This window comes from Corvus moneduloides, chromosome 1, assembly GCF_009650955.1.
Source record: "Corvus moneduloides isolate bCorMon1 chromosome 1, bCorMon1.pri, whole genome shotgun sequence".
NCBI lineage: Eukaryota > Metazoa > Chordata > Aves > Passeriformes > Corvidae > Corvus > Corvus moneduloides.
In genome coordinates this window covers 151,929,773-151,951,369 of record NC_045476.1, presented here as the reverse complement: position 1 = coordinate 151,951,369, position 21,597 = coordinate 151,929,773, and the positions used below count along the sequence as shown (strand labels likewise).

Below are 21,597 nucleotides of genomic sequence, written 5' to 3'. Positions count from 1 at the left end.
TCCCAGATGAAAAACTGTAGTACAGACCTTGGCTACTGCTAGCAGCTGCACAGAGAAGGCTGAATATTTTATCACTCAGACATCTACTTGCAATACCTGCACTCTTATTCACATTTTAGGCAACTTTGTACTGCTTGTGTGTAATAAAAAAGTCACCAAACTTTAAACACATTTAGTGAGAAGACCTAGATACCATACAAGCAGAACAGTGAAGTCTAGACTAATCTCCATTTTCCATAATTGTTCCAAAAATAGAACAAAAATATGAAGAACTGAGAATTTTACACTCATAATTAAGATGATGGTGCCATTTCAAAATCCACTTCAAATACTTCTTCCAGGGTACTTGCATGCTTAACATGCACTAAATAGAAAGCTGCCACTACAGCTTGCAAATAGAAAAATGCATTTGCATTTTAAACCAATAACAAAGTAAAATCTCTACTTGCAGTCATCTCCTTTTCAAAAGCTTTGCATACAAAATAGTTATGACTCTCACAGCTGAAGAAAAAACTGTTATTTCTGACCAGCAAATCTGCCATAGTGGCCAATCTAAACAGGGAACAACCAACTATGCTGCTGCCTTTGCCGCAGAATAAGAGATCCACTCTTGCATTTCCAATGTGGGAGAAAAGAGAGAGACCTTATTTGTAAGGTGTTTTGACATCTACTCACATCTAAGTATTGTCATACTTACAGATCACTTTCAACACTGGTTAAACTAATCAAAACTAACATTTTCTAACACTTTATTTTCAATTATAAGACTGGACATCCATTTATCTGTTAATATTTACAGCCTTTAAAAAGAAAAACAAAAGACAACTATATTGTACCTGTTTTCAGAGAAAAGTCACATATTGTTAAGCAGGTGTGATGGGATCTATCACCAGTGATTTTTACCTCAAGCAGTAGACAAATGGGTTGAAATTATTAAAAACAGAATTAAAGAGACTGATAGAACAACAAAACACCTGTGAGGGTGGTGAGACACTGGAACAGGTTGCCCAGAGAAGCTGCAGATGTCCTATCCGTGGCAGTGTTCAAGGTGAGGCTGGATGGGGCTCTGAGCAACCCTGTCCATGACAGAGGCATTGGAACAAGATGATTTTTAGGGTTGCTTCCAACATGAATAATTCTATGATTCTATGAAGATCAGCATAACATTTTTAAATCCATGAACCTCAAATCAGTAAGTGTTCAGTATCAAACCATCAGACTGCCAAAAGGGCATCTTTTAAAAGGATACCATTTAACGGGATGATTCAGGAGGTTCTGAACAAATGTTCCACACAAAACTACTATGGAGTCTGACTGGGATGGAATGAGAGTTAAAAGTGACACACAAGAAGCAATTCATTGAGGATTGTTAGTTTTAACTTGACAAATATTAAGAGTAAAGTGCCCTGTGGATTTGTACTGAAACTGTTGTTTTACATATTTTTTCATCTGGAAAAAGAGACACATAGTGCACTGGCAGCATCTGTGGATAACAAAAATTTTCAAGATTATTTTCAGGGCAAACAAAAATTGTGAGGAGTAACAAAGTTAGAACAAAGCGAGATGAAGGTTCATGATTAACTCAAAATAATGAACTGCTCATATACTCCGAAGTTTACTAGGACTGACAGTCATAGGGAAAAGATTAATGAGGTCTTTACTCAGTGCATTCTCATAAACAAAACCAAAGTATTCTAACCATACATAATGCTACAGAAATACACCACTGGTCACAGTTGGTCACAGCCAGCATGGCTTCATGAGGGGGAAGTCCTGCTTTTTGAACCTGATTTTCTTCTACAACAGGGTAACCCACCTAGCTGATCTAGGAAAGCCAGTAGATGTAATGATTTTGGACTTCAGCAAACCTTTTGGATACTGTTTCTCACAGAAGCCTCCTGGACAAAATGTCCAGCACACAGCTGGATAACTGAGTTATGTGATAGGTAAGCAACTGGCTGACTGGTTGGGCACAAAAGGTTATGTCACAGTTTTGGAGACAGACAAGCGACAAGACACACCGCGTTCACGCACAACAGCCCACTTTTATTGAGTCCTCCTTTACTTACACAGAGTTGAAGGTCCACACGGTCGATCCCTATGGGCTGAACGAGTTGCCACCCAGCCAACCAGCCAAGAGCTGTTTGCGTCCCCATCGGCCTGGGCCTGCTCTCCAACAGTCCACACTGGTCCGATTACATAACCTACTGTCAAGGCACTTATATAATTGCAGTTATATCTTCATTATTTCAGTTATAAAACAGGCAGTTATAAACTGGGATTAATTATTATTGTGAGGCCTTCAGGCCAGCTGCTGACCACCACAATAAGGTTACAGTGAATGGGGTGACATCAGACTGATGACCTGGCAAGGCTCCACCCTCAGCCCTGTGCTCTTCAACACAGGACTGGAAGGAATGCTAAGTAAGTTTGTTGGTGACACTGAATTGGGAGGAACTGACGACTCCCTCGGGGTCAAAAAGGCCCTGCAGAGAGACCTCAACAAATTAAAGGGCTGGGCAATATCTCTGTGTGAATTTTAACAAGGGCAACTGCCGGATTCAGCACCTGGGATGGGACAGCCCTGGCTGTATGTATAGCCTGGGGTATGAGGGGCTGGAGCAGAGCTGTGGAAAGGGACCTGGGGATACTGGTCAGTGGAAAGTTGAACATGAGTCAGCAGTGTCCTGGCAGCCAGGAGGGCCAACCCTGATCTGGGAGGCATCAGGACAGCATCGCCAGCTGGGCAAGAGAGGAGATTGTCCCGCTCTGCTCTGCACTGCAGATACTACATAAAATACTGCAGATTGAATTGCAGTATCTGATTGCTGATTTCGGCCCTCTAGCTTACTGGAGCAACTTTCCTGTCTTGCAACTTTTCCTCTCTAAAGAGGCTGTTTGCACTGTAGAATGGCATACGAACACATGCTTTTAAAATTTTTAATTGTATTATAAAGAAAATCCAGAAACACTTTCTTTATAAAACCCCCTATTTGCATAGCAATCCAAACTACTACTGTAAATTACTGAGGCTGTACAGCCCAAGTGAACCATGTAGGTAAAACTTACAGGATGAATCTTCTATAAAAACAAACCCAACACCATTTATTAGAAAACAACCAAACATTTTAATCTTGAAGACTTTTCAAGCATTACTGCAAGATCATTGTGGAAAAACATGTTACTTCTTAGAAGGAAGTTAAGTATATCCAAACAGATTTGTATCTTCTTCAGTTACAAAGTTTGATTTTCCTTGTTCAGTTCCTCATTGCCAACATGGCATTTATATCCCAAATAAGATTTCGTAACTGATCCATGATCTGCTTCAGCTGCTGATTCTTCTGTTTCAGTTTCTGTGGGAAGAGTTCATTAGAAGTTTTTTTGTGACCAGTTCAAATAGTGCACTCAAAAATTCAACAAAAGTTGCAGCGCTATGAAATGCTATATGAATCTTTTTCTCAGCTGTCGGTGAGCCCTATTAGTGGGATAATACATCTCCTTTAAAGCACATTCTAAAAATACAAGAAAGCCTCAAAAGTTAAGGACCATTGCTAGAGGGGGAATACTGTTTCTTTTCACAGCAGCCTTTTATCAAAACACCTGGCACCTTCAAAAGCTGGAGGCTTGTGGGGATCAGTCCTCACTTTGAAAAGTCCAAAAGACAGCATCCTAAGTTGGAAGAAAGAATTTGGGGAGAAGGTAAATTTATGTGAATCTATGTTTTATAAATTTGATTTAGAGAAAAATGAGGGATTAACAGTACACATTTGAACAAAGCACAAGGTATAGGTGAAGCAAATCAAGCTTTTGCAGCCCCTCTGCTATATAGGTCAACTGTGATGCGTTAAGAGTCCTGTCTTGAAAAAGGTTTTCCCAATCATGCTGAATTCTTTACAATTATGTATCTGTTTTTGCAAACTGCAGAAGCATTTGGAGGAACAGGAGAACGGCAGACTAGCTTTTATTGGTTGCATGGCCAAAACTTAAAAATTATGTCTCTACAGAAAAAAGATCAGGGCACTAAGACATCACACAATTTCCCTAACCTGTCATGTTTCACAATAATACCCATATTTATTGTCTCATTTATGCATTTTCCCGCTCAAATCAAAGCCGTTGAGAACTAAGTTAGGTTGCTGTTAACAGTACACAGTCTGCCCTTTATTTCATTCAGATTTGATAAGATGTCAGCCTTCTTACATTAGAGATCAAACTACTTATTCATTAGGGAAGTCCGGAGTTCCAAGTGAAGTGAAAGCACAGGAAAGATTTGCTACCACCAAAACAGAACAAAATGTTTCAGGTTTGATGTAACTTTGTTATTTGTACTACACAAATGGCAATACATTAAAAGCGTAACTCAAACCAGTAATACAACTGAAGTATTATTGGAACAGAGGTAAAACGAAGCAATATCCTGAAAATTAGTCTCCTGAATTTTGATGCAGACAACACAACAATATTTTTAAGTTGCCAGCTGGTCATCTGGGAAAGAAGTCCGGAGAAAAAAAGGAAGGCTATTCACTTCAGACCTGTAAAAACTGTTTGAAGTAATATGGCAATTAGGCTTAGATTACATGGGAAACATAGTAAGGGAAATACTCCTGAATACAGACTTTGCGGGACATGTTCCCTGGAAGAAGAGACAACAGTCAGATCCAGACTCCCAAGAAGGATACAAAACCAGATGTAGGACAGTTCATGTGCACTAACATGGAATTTCTAATCAAGCATTTGACAGACTAAAAAGTGTTTTAAAGATAACTGTGCATTTATCTAATCTAGTGCTTCTTTCCCGTTTGCTGATCCAAAGACTTCACAACATACAGCAGAGATTCAGCCCCTAAAGACAAGAGTGAAAGCTAAGAAGCATGTAGTTACCACAGCATCCAAATGACAGAGTTGCAAGTATCTTCCTACAAAAGATCATAAACACAAGATCTTGATGCTTGAGAAAGCACAAGAGGGATGAGATAAACAAGCATGTTCCTACCTGTGGCATTTTTTAACATAATTCTGTTTGCCATCCTCAACATTCAATTCTAGAGAAATCAGTGGCTGTTACATCAAAACTACTAGTTCAATGCAAGCTCTAACTCCCTCATACGGAGGGCATGCCATTCCAAGGTATTTCAAAACCTTTATCAATGGAAATGAAGGCTGAACAGTTAGTTGGTGATGGTAATTCAAATCACAGACAGAAATAAGAACCATTGACCTCTGATAAGCAGACTGTTTTCTCTCTCCATCCATGTCTCATTGTACTGTTACTCACATGAACTTTGTGTAAGTTATGCCCAAAAGACTCATTCTGTAAAACTGTTTTCCTTTCTTGTGAAAGTATTGACACTGTAAATTGTTTGATCTTTATTTGATGCTAGACAAGGGAACCTTCAGCTGGATTTCATTTGTTTTCAAAGCATCTGTAAGGACAAGAAGTATAAAATTGTTTCTTTATTTATCTGAAGATAATTTTAGATCCTTATCTTTAGTGAAGAGCTAATTTCTTAGTTCTTCTACTTTTTCTGGAGCTAGAAAAAACATCTAAGATGAAGCACCATCCCTGGGTTTCTAGGCTGTTGAAAGAATAAAGAGATGAGAAAAAAATCCACTACAGAGAGCAGAGTCTCCTAATTGAAATGCATACAGTGATCTTCATTACTGATCTTTGACAGGCAGTGGTCCACACCACAAAGTACTACATAATTAATGTGTTCTGCACCACTGGAAGTGCTGGCCTCTGCTTAAGACTTTGCTGAGCCAGTAAGAACATCTCAACTCAAGTCTAACCTTGAAAAGATAGGTGAAATGGCCTTCTTGGGAAATGGGTGAGATCTTTCAGCAGCTTCTGCAGCAATGACAAATTTTCATTTGAACAGATTGCTTGCAAGTTGTCTCCCACTCTTTCCTCCTTCTGTTGAAATGACTTAATTGAACTCTAGACTGCTTCTCAGGATTAACAGTTGTATGAAACAAGAAAAAGTACTTCATCCTACATACATGATTTTATCTTCTGACTTTATCTGTTTTAAGATAGCACAGAGAAATTCTATGAGGCTGTTTATAATGAGTTTAAGAGACCTAAATTCAAGTTACATCTGTGAGGCATGTTTCTGTTAGTCCCTCTCTGCCACAAAAGTGATCTGACTGAAAATCAGCCCTTTGGTGATACTAATATTCAATAGGATCCATTTTGACTGACCTTGCAAGTATTAAAGCCATCATAATGGAGTTGGCAAGGACTGCACCTTCCAGTAACCAGTGAGACCTTAGTTGGCTTAGGTCAGGTAGGTCATTTGTGAAAACATTTACTGAAGCACAAAACCCCCATAAATGAAACAAAGTGGGAGAACTGTAACATACATCCAGAAAATAGCTGTCTTTCAAGGAAAAAAGCTGCCATAAAGAACCCGCCATGTTACATGCAGATTTGGGTTCAGTAGGACACAGTAATTTCAACTTTGACTGAAATAAATATTTTACTAAAAGTCATTTTTGCTTCACTTGCATTTCATTAGAAATCAGTGCTGTATAGACCAATTCACAACATACAATCAGAGATGTATCAGAACATTCTTTTGCGCACTGTTCTTGATTCCCTCCTCATTTTAAGCTCATGTATTCTTCAAATTTTAAAACTAAAACATCACTGTGAGTCATGCTGCACTCAATCCATTTGTTAGAAATCCTTTCTTCAGGCAAAGAAAATAATGTAAACACTGTGGAAGAGTAAGATCATGTTCCAACTGGTGCCTGTAAAAACATCAACAGTACTTGCTGATGTTGTACAGGCTCTTCTTTTGCTTAAGAAAAAAAACAAGCAAAGATCTGTTTCCATCTGGAAAATCTTATGCAGAAGACCATTCTCCTGAATGCTGTGCCAGCTATAGTTTTTACCTGCTCCATTCAAGATCTACAATAGTACAGGTGAGAAGGACACCTCAGTGTCTCAGTGTAACATTAAATATTAATAATTGCAGTACCTTTACTTGCATAAATCTTAACAAAATTTTAAAAAATTATGTTTACTTTGTTGATTAAGAATCTACTACAAGAGATGCAAGAGAACTCGCATCACATTCTTTCCCATGAGCATAGAATCATGGAACAATTTGGGTTGGAAGGGACTTCTAAAGGTCATCTAGCTCAACCCCACAATAAGCAGGGACATCTTCAACTACATCAGGTTGCTCAGAGCCCTGTCCAGCCTAACTGTGAATGTTCCCAGGGATGGGGCATCTACCACGTCTCAGGACAAGGGTTTTATCACCCTCAGCCTAAAAAATGTCTTCCTTATATTTAATCTAAATTGGCCTTCTTTTAGTTTAAAGCCATTACCCCTTGCCCTATTACAACAGGCCCTGCTATAAAGTTTGTCCCCATCTTTCTTATAAGCCCCCCTTAGGTACTGAAAGGCTGCTGTAAGATCTTCCCAGTGTCTTCTCTCCTTCAGACTGAACAGCCTCAACTCTGTCAGCCTTTCCTCATAAGAGAGCTGTTCCATCGCTCTGATAATTTTTGTAGCCCTCCTCTGAATCCACTCCAATAGGTCCATGTCTTTCCTGTGCTGAGGAAGCCAGAGCTGGACACAATACTCATGTTACTCCTTCTGACCATTAAACTGCTGTAGGAAGTGATTCTTGAAAGTCTTACAAAGGTGACAGTGGCCTCCATGTTTCCAGATAAGTCAAGCCCAATAAATTTCTAGAGAAAAACGATGTGTGTAATAGGAGGGTGACATTTATACTGTTCTTTTTTTAAATGAAACCTTCATAATGAAATCTCTGAAGTAAGAAGGTGGAAAAACCTGCTTTTTTCTTTTTTCCTTCAGTAGTCAAGAGACTATTACAACATTATAAGCATATAGCTGAAAAAAATATGGAAAAAATGCCCTCAACACTTTGCTTGAACTCTCTTAAAGCTGCCAAGTGATGTCTTAACTTATGGCTGCACAATTGATACCAAGGCTCACTTTCCATCATAACAAATTCATATATCAATCTAGTTACAATTTTTCCCAAGGGGATAAAAAATATTCATCGCTAATACAGTAACTGCTGTGCAATTAAATATTAACACATCATTGTCCAATATCTACAGCTTTTCCTGATGTCATCCACAGGCGTGATTGTTCTACACTTAGCAGAAATGAGAGACTTAGTTTTCTGCCTTGCTCCTCACCTGACAGCTGAAAAGGAAAACTGCTCCTTCTGCTTGTGTAACCCTGTGTTCCTGAAACAAACAGAAGCACCAGTGACAGTCTATGCTCTGCTGCAAGCTCAATACTTTTCACCTACTGACCCATACAGGATTGTATTTATCCATTGATCTGTTGTTCTGAGAGGAATAAACATGTTCATTCAAATAGATGGATGTTTGCTTCATACCAATTATTTATCATTCAACAATGAGGTCTGAGGTCTTATTTACTGTGTACCATCTAAGCTCTGTAGCTTGTAATGGAATTATTCAATCCCCAAGGTGCTTCTCTACCACACTTCTCAGTGTTACATCCCCATTCTTAACATGAAAATCCCACAGATAGTATGATCCTCAGTTACAGATGGCAAACTCAGTCACACGAACACTACAGATAAAACTGCAGTGCTGCCAACTTTGTCCAAAGACATTTAAGATTCATGTTCATCTCCAAACTTCATATTTTAACAGCTTCCCACATATTCAAAGCTACCACGAGCCATAAGGGGAAGAATGAACAACCACCACAGATAATTCGTGGCAGAGAAAAAAAAATTCAGTTCCCAAGAGCTGCCTTAGTTAGTTACTCACTACACACAACAAATCCTTCTTTCTCATTCCCAAATTCCCTGCTTACTCAATAGTATAATGCCAGTTACGCAATACACAAACCAGGATTTTTATAATCTTATTTACTACAATACTGATTCAATCTAAACAGTGCCTAGTCTGGAACAAAAGCAGAATAGCTCAAAGGATTCTTCCAGAAAAGAAAGTGGGAAGGGGGGAAGAGGAATCAAATGTGATAATGCAATAAAGGTTGTGTAATATACATCTGTATGAGGACAAAAGGGGACAATTGGGATTTTACAGACAGCTTTATGTTCACTTTTTCCAAACGTTTTTCAACTTTGTAAGCATGATATGGTTTGGATATAGGATGCAATGTGAAAAACTTTGTGGGCAACATTTTATACAAAACTGGAAAGGAAGTAATTATCTGGAATAAAAATGTGTCTGAATGCTGAGAAAGCTGTTTTATGACATAACAAGACCACTCTACTTAATTTTCTATTGGAGAGGGGGGGATGCTTCTGTTGAAAAAGGAAACATTTCAACTCATCTGCAAGAAAGGCAAGGAGGTAGATCCAGAAAATTACAGGCTAGACAGCCTAACCCCTGACCCCAGAAAGACTATGCAGCAAATTCTTCTGGAAGTCACATCTAGACACAGAAATGATAAGGTGACTGGAAACAGTCATACTGGATTTCCTAAAGATGCCTCGTGCCTGACCAGCATGACAGCTTTCTATCAAGAAATGACTGTGTGGCAAAGGGAGAGCAGAACATTTTCTTTACTTTCATAAAGTAAAATCATTCATTAGTCAGACTTTTGACACAGTCTCTCATTGCCTTGTAGCCATATTGGAGAGATGTGGTTTGGATAGGTGAATGACTGGGTTGACAGAAAACTGGCTGGACTACGGGATTCTAAATGCTGGGATCATCAGTATTAAGACCAAGTGCTAGTTGGTCACTCTTGAAGTTTCTCAGGACACTAAGGTGAACATTCTTAATATCCTCATTAATGACTAATCCACACATAATGACCTAATCACCATACCAAAGTTATCAAATTGGTGGACAGTGCCAAACTGGGGAAAGTGAAAAGTATACTCAGTGGTGGGATGTTGGATTCAGACGGACCTCAACAGGTAGGAAAGTCAGGCCAACACCTATCTCAGGAACTTCAATTAAAGCAACATCCTGCATCTGCACACAGAATAAACCCATACAACAGCACAGGCAGAGGGCTGACTGAATAGAAATAAAATTTGCAGAAAAGGATCTGAGGTCCTTTTTGATAATTTCTGACAAGTTGAACATGAGACATCAGCAGATCTGCTTTGCAACAAGGAAGACAAACTGCACTCTGCCCTATATTAGCTGGAGTGTACCTCTCAGGTCAGGTGAAATTATTACTCTACTCTATTTGTCTCTGGAGAATGATTGTCCATTTTGGGGATCAATACAAAGCTCTATCAGACTGGATAATGCCTAGTGGAAGGCCACCACAATGACTAAATCTGTGTTTGTTCAATCTCAAGCAAAGAAGGCCATAGGGCAGGATCACAGTGCTATCTTCAGCTACCTCATGAAGCTCACAGAAAAGACAAAGCTGGACTCTTCTTGAGTGTACACAGCAAAAGGATAAGGGGCAGTGAATATACAAGTTACGACAAAGAAAATTCCAAAGTAACATTACGAAAACTTTCACAGTAAAAGTCAACCCTTAAGAAGGGCCCAGAAAAGATGGAATTTCAGTCCTTACAGATATTTAAAATACTACCAGATATGAGCTCAAGCAGCTGGATATAACTTTGCTGGTTGGTCCTGTTTTGAGCAGGGCCTGAAACAGGTAGTCTCCAGACCTCCCACTGAGCCTAAATTCCTCTTATTCTACCATTGCAGATAGTCAGTTTGGGTACTCAAAAAATGATGGAACTGCCTCCAGTGCAGATTAATCTTCCCAGAAGGTGTCCAAGTAACGAATTCTTCCCCTCTTGCCAAAGCATTCCTTGGTGCACACTCATATTTTGGGTAAAAAAGGACTCTACACATACAAAACAAATTAAAATACATGCAAATAGTGTGAAAGGTAGTTTAAAAGGAATTTAGGTTTTCAGCATAGTCCTAAACAACCTCAGCTGCAAGGCATAATGTTTGTGTTATCAAAAAAAGCCCAGAGCTAAACTTGTTACAGCTTAACTTAAAAATCTGTCACGTAGATCGTCTTTTCCTCTCTTAGCAAGATCACTGTTAAACACTTAACAAACACTAGTTAAGAATATCAAATATTATTGTTTTCTAAAGGGTCACTTGGAATGTCCTACTGCTATTTCGCTTCATTTTCATCCAAATGTACTTACCCTACTAATTATGTGATGGTTTTCCTAAATGCTTCACTAAAACCAGACCTACAGCATGAATGAAACCTAAGCTGTACTTGTTCCACTTCTAAAAGCAAGCAGTAAAGAAAACCATTGATAAGGCAGCAATACAGATTAAATAATTCTCAATTTTTGATTTGCATTTTCTGTTTCAAGTCTTGTCAAATGTGCTAAAACACCACAGACCGAAGGTGAGCCTGACATCTTGAAAATAGTACTGATGATTCAACACTTAAAGGTGAAAACTTAATAGATAGAATATTAAACACTAGAAGAACATGAACAGAAGAGAGGAAATCTTGGTAACATCTCCCATTTGCTGCAAATAGATTAATTTCAATGAAAACTGGATCAAGACAAGTACAAGAAGACCAATGCAAATGCTAAACTGATTCTGTAACAGTAATTTATTCCAAAAAAAAGTCAACCACCTCAACAATTTACAAGCTCAGAAAGCATATACAAATAAAAAGAAATAAGCTACATTTTTGGGAACTGCAGGAGAGAATTGCTTAAGACGGGACAGAGGTAGTAAGTGCTCAAGAAATGGTTTGTTTTATAATAATGGTACAAGCTTCTTATTGCGGGCAAAACTCCCTTGTGTTATAAAGCTTAATAGGTTTTATTTAAACCTACAGTTGCTAATTATTACTGAATTGCTAGGACAGAAATTCACTGCCTTGTAAACTAATCTATATTTTAAATTAACAGACAAGTACTTACATAGCCAAGGTCAGTACATTAAACTTTCTGACCTAAAAAGTAACTCTAATATAGCAGAATAATTAATTAAGACCAAAAGATGTCACAGTAAACCAACTCCAAAAGCTCCTGCAGTTTTTAGGAACTCTGATACATTAACAGGTTCTCTTGCCCCATGAACAAGATGGTGACTATAGGAAATACCTGATGCTCCCCTTCTCCTCCACTGAGGATGCTCCCTTCTCAAACAACTGCAGTAGCAAAGCAAAGCTGCTATTTTTCAAGTCAGTGTTTCATGGAATGAGGATATTTTTGTGTGAAAACATATGATCCACAAGGTTTGTTAGAGCTACTGCTAGCTTTGGCAGTGCTCCACACTGTGGGTCAGTTAGTACCTTTCACATACATCCAGAGTCACTAAAGAAATCAGGCTGGGATACCACAGCAAGAAGGGCAAAATTAAGAGAGTCAGGGCAGGTCTAAGAATTATTTCAAATATTGCAATAGTGTCAAAGTATTGGGTTTTTGCAATAGTGATTTTTTGGTACCAATAACATGCAACACTGAAAAAATAATGCCTATCACAGCAAAAAGGATTAGGTGAGAACAGGACAAGAAGCTGAAGGAAGAAAAGGTATGGTCAAGAATATAAAAAGCTTCTTTAACTATCATGTTGGTTTCCCTGTCACAGCATTTTCATCAATACTTTGTATTACTAAAATTTTCCTAAAATGAATTAATCAAATTGAGTTGGAGGTGGACATTACACACTACAGAGGACTGAAGAGCTGTCAAGTTTGCGAGCTAAGAATCAGAGTAAGCCCTCCTTGAGCCCAGCAGCCAGTGTTAGAAATTAGACTGATTATCTAATTCTAGTGATTTTTCTTTGCAAAAAGAAAGAATTTATGTATTTCTAGTAATAAAAGCATTTCCTAGTCTGTAATGTATTAAAACTTGAACTTTGGAAATGGTAGTAGATGTGCTCATGCAACTGGAGGGAGAAAAAAAAAAAAAATCAGTGAACTTTCAAAACACAAGTTTAACTTCCTTTTGCTGCAGTTACTAAGTATTTGTCCACAAGAATACTAAAGAAAGTTCAACTATCTCGTAAAGATTTACTGTGGAAAATCTGGAAATTAGGCCTAGGCATTTAAGTATAAATACAGAATTTCAGACCATATTTAAGTGAAGGTTTCAATGCATTCTTAATTACCAGTTTGCTACCAATGGTAACACCATCAACCTTTTTAAGGTTCAGAACTCTTCATAAAAATTTATGAAATTATTTTCACAAGATCACACCAAGGAGGTTTAAAACCATATTAGCATACAAATACAACAACAAGGGCAAAACTATGTCATAGAACTATTAAAACCACAGCAAATATGGACAGTTAAGCTTATTAACACTTTAAGATTGCAAATAAATGTGCATAAATTCACAGTACAATATTACATACAATATAATATATACAACCCTGCTACATCAGCACTGAAGAGGAAGATTACAAGAGGAAAGCTGAAAACTGCATTTCTCTAAATTCACATAGTCCTCGTTTTCTCCTATACAATACACATGCATTTTTCTAAATAAATGGGTTATGAAAAATGCAATACATGTACGATTGTGGAAGACAAATTAAAATATTGGAAATATTTTAAAAGCTGAAAATCCATCAATTATTCATTCCATAAATAAACATTTTATTCATTTATTTCTTTTGTTCAGTTATTTTTGTAGATTATAACTCATTTTTACTGGGCATTTACAGATATTACAGCTATAAATATTTATTTAATCGTATATTTGTACTTTACAGATTGAAGAAACAATGTTCAAAATTGTGGTCTGGTAAAACAACATATTTTTAATCTCAATATTATATTAGCATTTACTACAGCATAATTATTTTTAGATTTGAATCACTCTTTACTAATTGTACTCAGTTGCACAATGCCACTCAAACTGAAAACTTAACATTTTAACTCATTTAGCATTTATAATTCATTGTACATTTTCTCTGAATGTGCGAAGATTCAATAAATGTTCCTCTTTACAGTATTCCTCAAACTGTCAAAATACAGAAGGTAGCCCTGATATTTCTCACAGAACTGTAATAATATTTACACATCTGGTGCTCAATATCAATTATTTTAACACCTAAGGTAAGTTTTGAAGATAAGTAAGTTCAACAAGCACCTTAGTTCAATTTGTACTGTCAATATCTAGTGGGTTACACATAAACATAACACACTGTATTCATAAGAATATGTCATTTTAAAAGAGAGGCGAATTAAAATTGTTAGGAAACCTAAACTCCACTGCCAGCGGTACAGCTAAAAAATAGTTGTTGAACTAAAAGGTCAGTTCTGAAGTATTTATATGCAAAAAGTAGTTATCTCCAATTTTGATGGTAATCATCACACATTCTGTATTTAGCACAGCAACCTTGAAATTTAAGCTTTGTAACGTGAAAATGACACTTCTCATTTTATGCAAATTAATTACAACTTTGTTACCTTATTTACTTCCATGATTTCCCTTCTCTCTTCACTAGCAAAACGAAGCTGACTTGCAGCACCACGATCATCGTGCTTGGAGCCATCTTCTTCAACATATGGAATAAGTTGCTGTGAAGACAAGAAACATCAGCTTTAGAGAAAAAAAAAAAGAAGAAATTAAAAAAAAAAAAGAGAAGAAAAAAATTTAAAAATCAAATCCAGGAAATACACAAGGTACTACCATTTTCTCCACAGGTTCTAACTGCCCAAGAAAAAGTGGAGACAAGCCTGCTTGCCACCTCAAACCTAAAGGCCTTGGAATGACCTCAGCTGGTTCTCCAGGAAAACAACGTGCTTCAAAAAGACACATTCTCACACATTACCAAGCCTAGACCAAAGATATTTTGTAACTGCAGGCAGAAGTCAGTCTTTTCATTTTAAGATGTTTATCATGGATAATCCTTATAGTTCTGAATTCCGCAGATTGGGATTTTTAAATTTACTATTCCACACTAAGAAATGAAACCACAAACATAAAGTTATCATTATTATAAAGCATTTTAGTGATATACTAAATATAATTATGACTGGCTTTACATAGCTATTTGGTTAATACTCTAGTTATGATTTGCTATTTTAATGAGCCTCTGTTTGGCTACTCTTAAGACCAGGCCCACAGTTACCCAGGAGTTTTTCTTGAAGTATTTCTCACTGTGATCTCCTCAGACACACAGAATCATAGTTTGGTTTAGGCTGGAGAAGACCATAGTGCACTGTCTGTTTTGTAAGCTTCAACAAAGCCAAAAATCCTTGACGAAGAATTTCTTAATGAATACTACTATGTTTCCTTCCTAAAAAAAATAAATCAAAAAAGAAACATACTTGATACAAAACAAATACTTGCTTCTGTGTCAGAACACTCCCAAGCTACTACAAATTTCCTAAAAAATAATACACCCACAAAGTCCATAGTATGGCATTGTTTTTTCTGTCCTGGACTATGCAAAATTATATCCATGTTCACATACACACTACAGAAAAATGGAAGACTAGTATTGATAAAAGTGAGCAAGAAGACATTCGTTTAAAGCCTGGGAGCAAGCTGCTCATCAAGTGCATATTAACTTGGTAGTTAGGTTGCAGTGTAATGTTACAAAATGTTCAGTGCCTTCAGCACTCTGATGGAAAACTTACTTTGATTTAACCCACTGAAAATGTAATTTCTTTCTATCCAAAAATTTTTGCAGCCATTCTTATTAAACTTAGCAAAATGCACAAAAGCTACCACAATAAAGTCTGCCATGAAAAAGTAGTAAATGTTGATCACTTACTACATTTGCAGACCATAAAGAAGTAGTGGGGCTGCTATATGCTCCTGGAAAAAAACTCTCTCCGATGGAAAAATTAAGTAGCACTCAAAGTAGAACATTTCCTTTGAAGACCTCCTTGTCTTTCAGAAAAGGTAATAGATTAAAAAAAGAACCAAACAACAAACCCACAAAGAAAAGTAGAACTATACCTAATACACAAAAGAAGCAGGAAAGGTAATCTTTGTAGGCAGATCTCCTTCACAATTATCTCATGCCTTGCTATGTTGGTTAACAGAAAGTTAGTAACACCTATTACACATTAATACACATTAACAGAAAGTATGAAAACATTTATATCAATAATAATGGAATATTAGTAGGTATAGACTTATCTAGACTGTGCAAAAAAAAAGAGTTTTGTTGATATTCTGTAAAGACATGGTTAGAATATTGGCCATTAAATAATACAATTGAGACTACTATTGAAATACTGTAAGAAGAATTTAAGAAAACTGATCCAAGGGGAATGGTGTGCCACTGCCATTGACTCTTACCAATAAAAACATGAGGAGGCAGGCATCTACTAACTTCAGAGCAGAAAAGACTAAGCAGATTAAAAACAAAATACTCCAACTATCAATAAAAAACTCTGCTGTGACTAAGTTTTAATGCACGTGAAATCTTGCATTAAAAAAGCCTGAAGTAACTACTTATTTTCACTATGGAGATTCTTTTTCATCCTGGTAACGGCAAAAAAATGTGAAAAGTTATTAAAAAAAACCCAACCCCACCTCATTCCATTGATATTGGAAAATAAGACACATGAAAAACTTTTAAAGAAGGCACAAGTATTTGGTTATTGCACACAAGTCAACACACCGTGAAAACAGGTTTTATTTTCTTAAATGGGAAAATTAACTTATTACCTTGCTTGCTGTCAGGTTGCCACATACATTTCTCTGAAACCCTTGTCAAAAGTCAGCGACTGCTAACTGAAATAGTAGTCTAGAATGAACTATACAGAATGGACTTCTTCATTTATTTATTCCTATTCAGTTAAGAGACTCAAACTTCAAATACAATGTCCAAATAATTAAAATTCAACAGACAGTCAAAAGTCCATTAATAAATTGTCTCAGGATCCAGAGGTCAGTAATTAAGGAATTTCAAAGTTCTGGTTAATATAGAGTGGTAGAAACTCAAATTGTAACAAAACCCAGAGTTTAAGAGTATTACTAGAAATTAGAAACAACTTATGAGGAGGGAAGATGACATTTAGATTTTATGAGCAACAGCAGTTTTATTAAGAAAAACTCTGGTCAATCCTCCTCCCAGGAAGTTTTATGTTGTAGCTTTTCTATCACCACTGCACATTTAGGTTTGGTTCACACTGGCCAGCAGGTTAGGAATAGCTGAGTGAGGGAATTATGGAGGCACAGACTAATGGCCACAGACAGTAAATAATACTTATTACTCAGGAGCCAGGCCGACTGGTGAGAGCTTAAAGCAGGCCTTTCCACACTTTTTTCAAAAAATTTGCCCTGATCCTCTTTTTTTTCCTAGGGGAAACAAATTGGTGAAGATACCAAGAAGCCAGAGGAAAAAAGGCTAAAATTTTAAAGTAAGTTTGCTTTCTCAGAATCACAGAATCAATTAGGCTGGTGAAGACCTCTGAGATCAAGTCCAGCTTATGACAGAACACTGTGTCAACTAGACACTAAGTTTCACAATCTTTCAATGAGCTCTAATTAATAAACAGAATTCAGTTCACTGAAGAATTCCAGTATCATGAAAACTTGTTATGAGTCTCCTGCAACTGAGATGGATGGATGATTTGCTATCCAGAGTGGTTATTCTGATTTGCAATTTATACATAAATAAAGATACTTACTTCTATGGGAACAGGATCGAGCCCAGCACAGTTTTCATTGCATTTGTCATAGACTAATCTCAGTTTTCTGAAGAGTATTGATAACTGACGGAGATGTTCCTGCAGCTTTGCCAGTCTGTCTTGATATGTTGCAGTATGATAAGTAACACCATTTGGTAACTTAGAGAACCAAAACATTAAAAATATTACAGTAAAGCTTCTGTCACATGAAATAAACAAACTCAAAGATATCAGACAGGTTTTTGTATATTTTAAAATAAGACAATCACACTTTTCCCATAGCAATCACTGAAATTTTTATTTTCTTTACAAGCAAAATTATGTATTTTATGTACTCAATCACTGCTGTCAAACACCCTCGTATTCTACACTTTGGTCATTGTCAATAGCTCTGACTTTTCAGTGAGTGTCTTCACAATGCTTAAATATGACGCCATTGTGATCCAAGTATTATGCGTTGAGATTTTGTGTCTCAACCCCAGGCCACTCAACTCAGTGACACAAGAGTCATGAAAATACAGAAGAAGTGAGAGTGATTATTTATCTTGTACTCTCCACAGAGAAAACACAACAAAAGTTTCTATGTTTTCTCAGTAAGTAGACACAAACAAGGATTATGTCCATTTTCCTAACCAAAAAAAAAAGTTTTAGGTGGAAAATATTACAGAAAAAGATCAACGGAAATTCCTCTACATTTACTCCTCATATGTTAACATAAACAGAGAAACGTAACTGACATACGAACAGACTTCATTATACATAAAAAGACCACAGTTACTAAGCATATTTAGAGTTTTTTATTGTGGGGGCAATGACAATTCAGCACTTCTGAATTTTCACAATCTTCACTTAATGTACAGGAGTAAGCAAATATATTAAGAGTAGTACTCACTTCTTCAACCAATCCTCCTTTTTAGAGCAGTTTGATCGAATTTTCTAGATGTCCTAAGGCATCTCCTGAGTCTATATATACACTGGCAGTCGGTGATAAAAACACGGCAAGTTGAGTGCATAAAAATGAGTAGTTGTTTCTCACCTGCATATTCCTCAGTAACTGGAAGATTTCCATGGTTCGAAAGACAATGTCCTGCACGGTCTCCTGGCCGATGCGGCAGAGGGAAGCCGTGTTCACCTCCCTGGCAGCCTGAGCCTGCGTCCCAGAGAAAGCTCCCGGCGGCATCCCCGCCCCAGCCAGAGGGGGGGGTCGACATCTCCTGGCGTTACCCAGTCACACTGGGGCGAGCTGCACAAAAAAGTGATGATGGAACAGCCAAATACTTGTTTGAGTCTATCCTAGCAAACTTCTGCAGAGTGGCCATCCCACTCCTTTTCCCTGTACGCGGCTCTGTCGAACGGATGGGGCCGGCTCAGCGCAGCACCCCTTGGTCCGGACACCGCTCCCTGACCCACCGCAGCTTTGCCGAGCAGTGGAACTGCGGGTGCCCCTCACGCACCTCCCTCCCCTCAGAGCGGTCACCGGGCGCGCCCCTGCCCCGATCCGTCCCAAGGGGAACACGACAGAGGTTTCTGCGAAGCTCCAGCAGGCAGAATCGCAGCCCTGGGCTCCGGGACCGGCAGCTGCCCGACCCTGACCCACCCGCTCCCGGGGCCGGGGCGAAGCGGTGCCCCGACCCTCAGCCCACCCCCGACCCCACGCTCCCGCCCGGGCCCGGCCCCGCTCCGCGCTGCAGCCGCCCCGGACGCGCCGCACTCACGGGGCCGCGGCGCCGCGTCCCCCGGACCCGCGCGGGCGGAAGCACTTCCCGGCGGCCGGCGCCGTCACAGCCGGCGAGGCGGGAGCGGCGGGCGGGGCCGGGGCTCTGTCACGCCGGCTTCGGGCCGCCCCTGTGCAGCTGCTCTCCGTCCAACGTCTCGCTCGGGAATCGGGGCGTTTTTCTGTCTTGCTGACTCCAGTGCGGGTTTGCGGGCAGGTCAGCCAGTATGCGGGCTCTTGAGGTTGAAAGGTTTGGTCAAAATCCCCAGGCATGTTCATACAGTCCCACCACTCCCCTGTCAGATCGTAGAATCATTGAACAGTTCGGGTTGGAAGTTGCCTTTAAGATCATTTAAGGTCAGGTCCCGACCCACGGGCAGGGGACGCCTTCCAGTAGGCCAGGTGCTCCGTCCAGCCTGGCCTTGAGCACTGCCAGGGATGGGGCAGCCCCAACTTCTCCAGGCACCCTGTTCCAGTGTGCCACCACCCTCACAGTAAAGGATTTCTTCCTAACACCTAAACCTACTGTTTTTCAGTTTGAAGCCATTCACCCTTTCTTATCAGTACAGTTCAGGATGAAGAGTCCCTCAGCCCCCAGCTCTCTCTGCCTGTCTTTGTAGGAGAGATGCTCTAGTCCCAGTCACACTGATAAGTGGCTGAATATCTGTTTTGTGGGATAAGTACGTATTGTCAGTATACACTGTGACACCTGTGCTAATTATATAGCTTTATGGACGTACTGCTATTCTTTCTTGCACAGATACATTATTGCTAATACAAAAAAGCCTTAACACTTGGCCTTCCTGTGGCACAGTATTTGTGTGGATATAAAACAGCTCTGAGTGCTTGTACCATAGTAATACAGTTGAGGCATTTTCGAAGTACAGACAAGGCCTCCTATGTGAGGGGGGGGGGAACACCCTCAAAAAGAAACCAAGAAGGTTCTGTGAGGCCTGACAGATATGAGCTGTTCATACAGTAGCTAATGCTTACTGTCTGCCTAACAAAAAATTTCTTCATATGCAAAAATCAGTAAATACCAAAGTTTCTTTTTCAATTAACATCATACCTAGGACTCTATTTGAGTGATTGGGACAATAAGTATCTAAATATGCAGAAGAGGACCTTTATATACCTGCGGCTTCTTATGAATTCTTAGCACAGTAAAGGTAGTTGTGCTGTATTAAAACTGATGTCACAAATGATCTTTTGTGGCAAATGCTTTGCATTTGTAACGCTGTAAAAATAAATCAGAAGTTTGATGTGTGGTATACAGCCTTTGTTAAAGAAAGAAGAAAGCAGTCAAGGAATATTCAGGAACAGAACCATACAAACTTGCTGTCATTTTGCTTCAGAAAACATTTTTTACCTCAGAAGCAGACTACTGAGGGGAAAGTGCATCCCCTGTCCTAAATTGGAGCTTTTTGCTGACTGGCTAAGTTCTCCCTAGCACTCTGCCTTACTCAAGGTACAATATAAATAACCATATTTTAGCAAAGATCTTAGCATAAAGGATACAAAAGTGGTTTCTTAAACAGAGAGGAAAAAATGGTTTATAAAAATAAGAGGAGGATATTTTCAGACAGCAAAAGAACATCCTATGGTGTCTAGCTAGAGAATGCTTGGGAAGAGCAGCCTCTGGAGAACTTCAAAGGGCTTGTTTGAAGGTTGCTTCTCATTTCACTGTACACTAAGAAAATTATACAAGAACTGTTCAAGTGTTGAGCACAAAGGATAATGTTTTCATCTTCTGATTGCACGCCCAAGAGCTCTGTTCACAATGCTTAACTTGCTGCCCCAAATCCACTGGCATACGAGTAATGAGGGATTCAGACCACCTACTGTTCAGGGCTGCCAGACAGACCCCATATAGAGTTGTATCCTGCAGTACAGGGCTGCCATGTACAGTACAGTTGAAATACAGAGCCAAGTCTGCATGTGAAGAGTGCTGAAGAATGCTGCTAGGAGGCCTAATATTCTTCACTGCCAGTCTGTGGAACTGTCTAAATCTGGGATTTCATTCCCAGACAAAGGAATCTCCTTTTAGATAAGAACGTTTTCCTGATTGAAAGAGAAAATGATGAATTTGGTTTTAAAAGCAATCTATTAAGCAACTACTCTCTGGCTTCAGTTTGGGCCAAGTGCTTTCATCTGGAACATGTCGAAATCAGAGATCATCTTTCATATCCATTTCCATTTCTGTGGCATCAGTTTAAACCAGTGTCAAGATTCTGCTGCCTTTGTTGTTGGGTTGCAGAGAAGCTACCAAAAACCTAGCAAAGAGCCTGTGTCTGCATGTAATGTTCTAGTCCAACCAACTTTAACCCA

At 38.7% G+C, this 21,597-nt stretch overlaps 1 protein-coding gene across 2 annotated transcripts; it reads right to left on the bottom strand.

The window, feature by feature from the left end:
• Positions 1-732: 732 nt before the first annotated feature.
• On the bottom strand, positions 733-19,353 carry MED30 (mediator complex subunit 30). 2 transcript variants are annotated; one of them, XM_032131950.1, is made up of 5 exons: positions 19,271-19,353; positions 18,592-18,798; positions 17,556-17,714; positions 14,373-14,483; positions 733-3,353 (listed from the first exon to the last, which is right to left on the bottom strand). In XM_032131950.1, exons 2-5 carry the CDS (start codon positions 18,733-18,735, stop codon positions 3,258-3,260), a joined length of 510 nt encoding a protein of 169 aa, XP_031987841.1. In that variant the 5' UTR covers positions 18,736-18,798; positions 19,271-19,353; the 3' UTR covers positions 733-3,257. The 2 variants fall into 2 exon arrangements, with proteins under 2 accessions (XP_031987841.1, XP_031987851.1); XM_032131960.1 differs by lacking the exon at positions 19,271-19,353 and adding an exon at positions 19,010-19,145.
• Between the last annotated feature and the right edge of the window lie 2,244 nt (positions 19,354-21,597).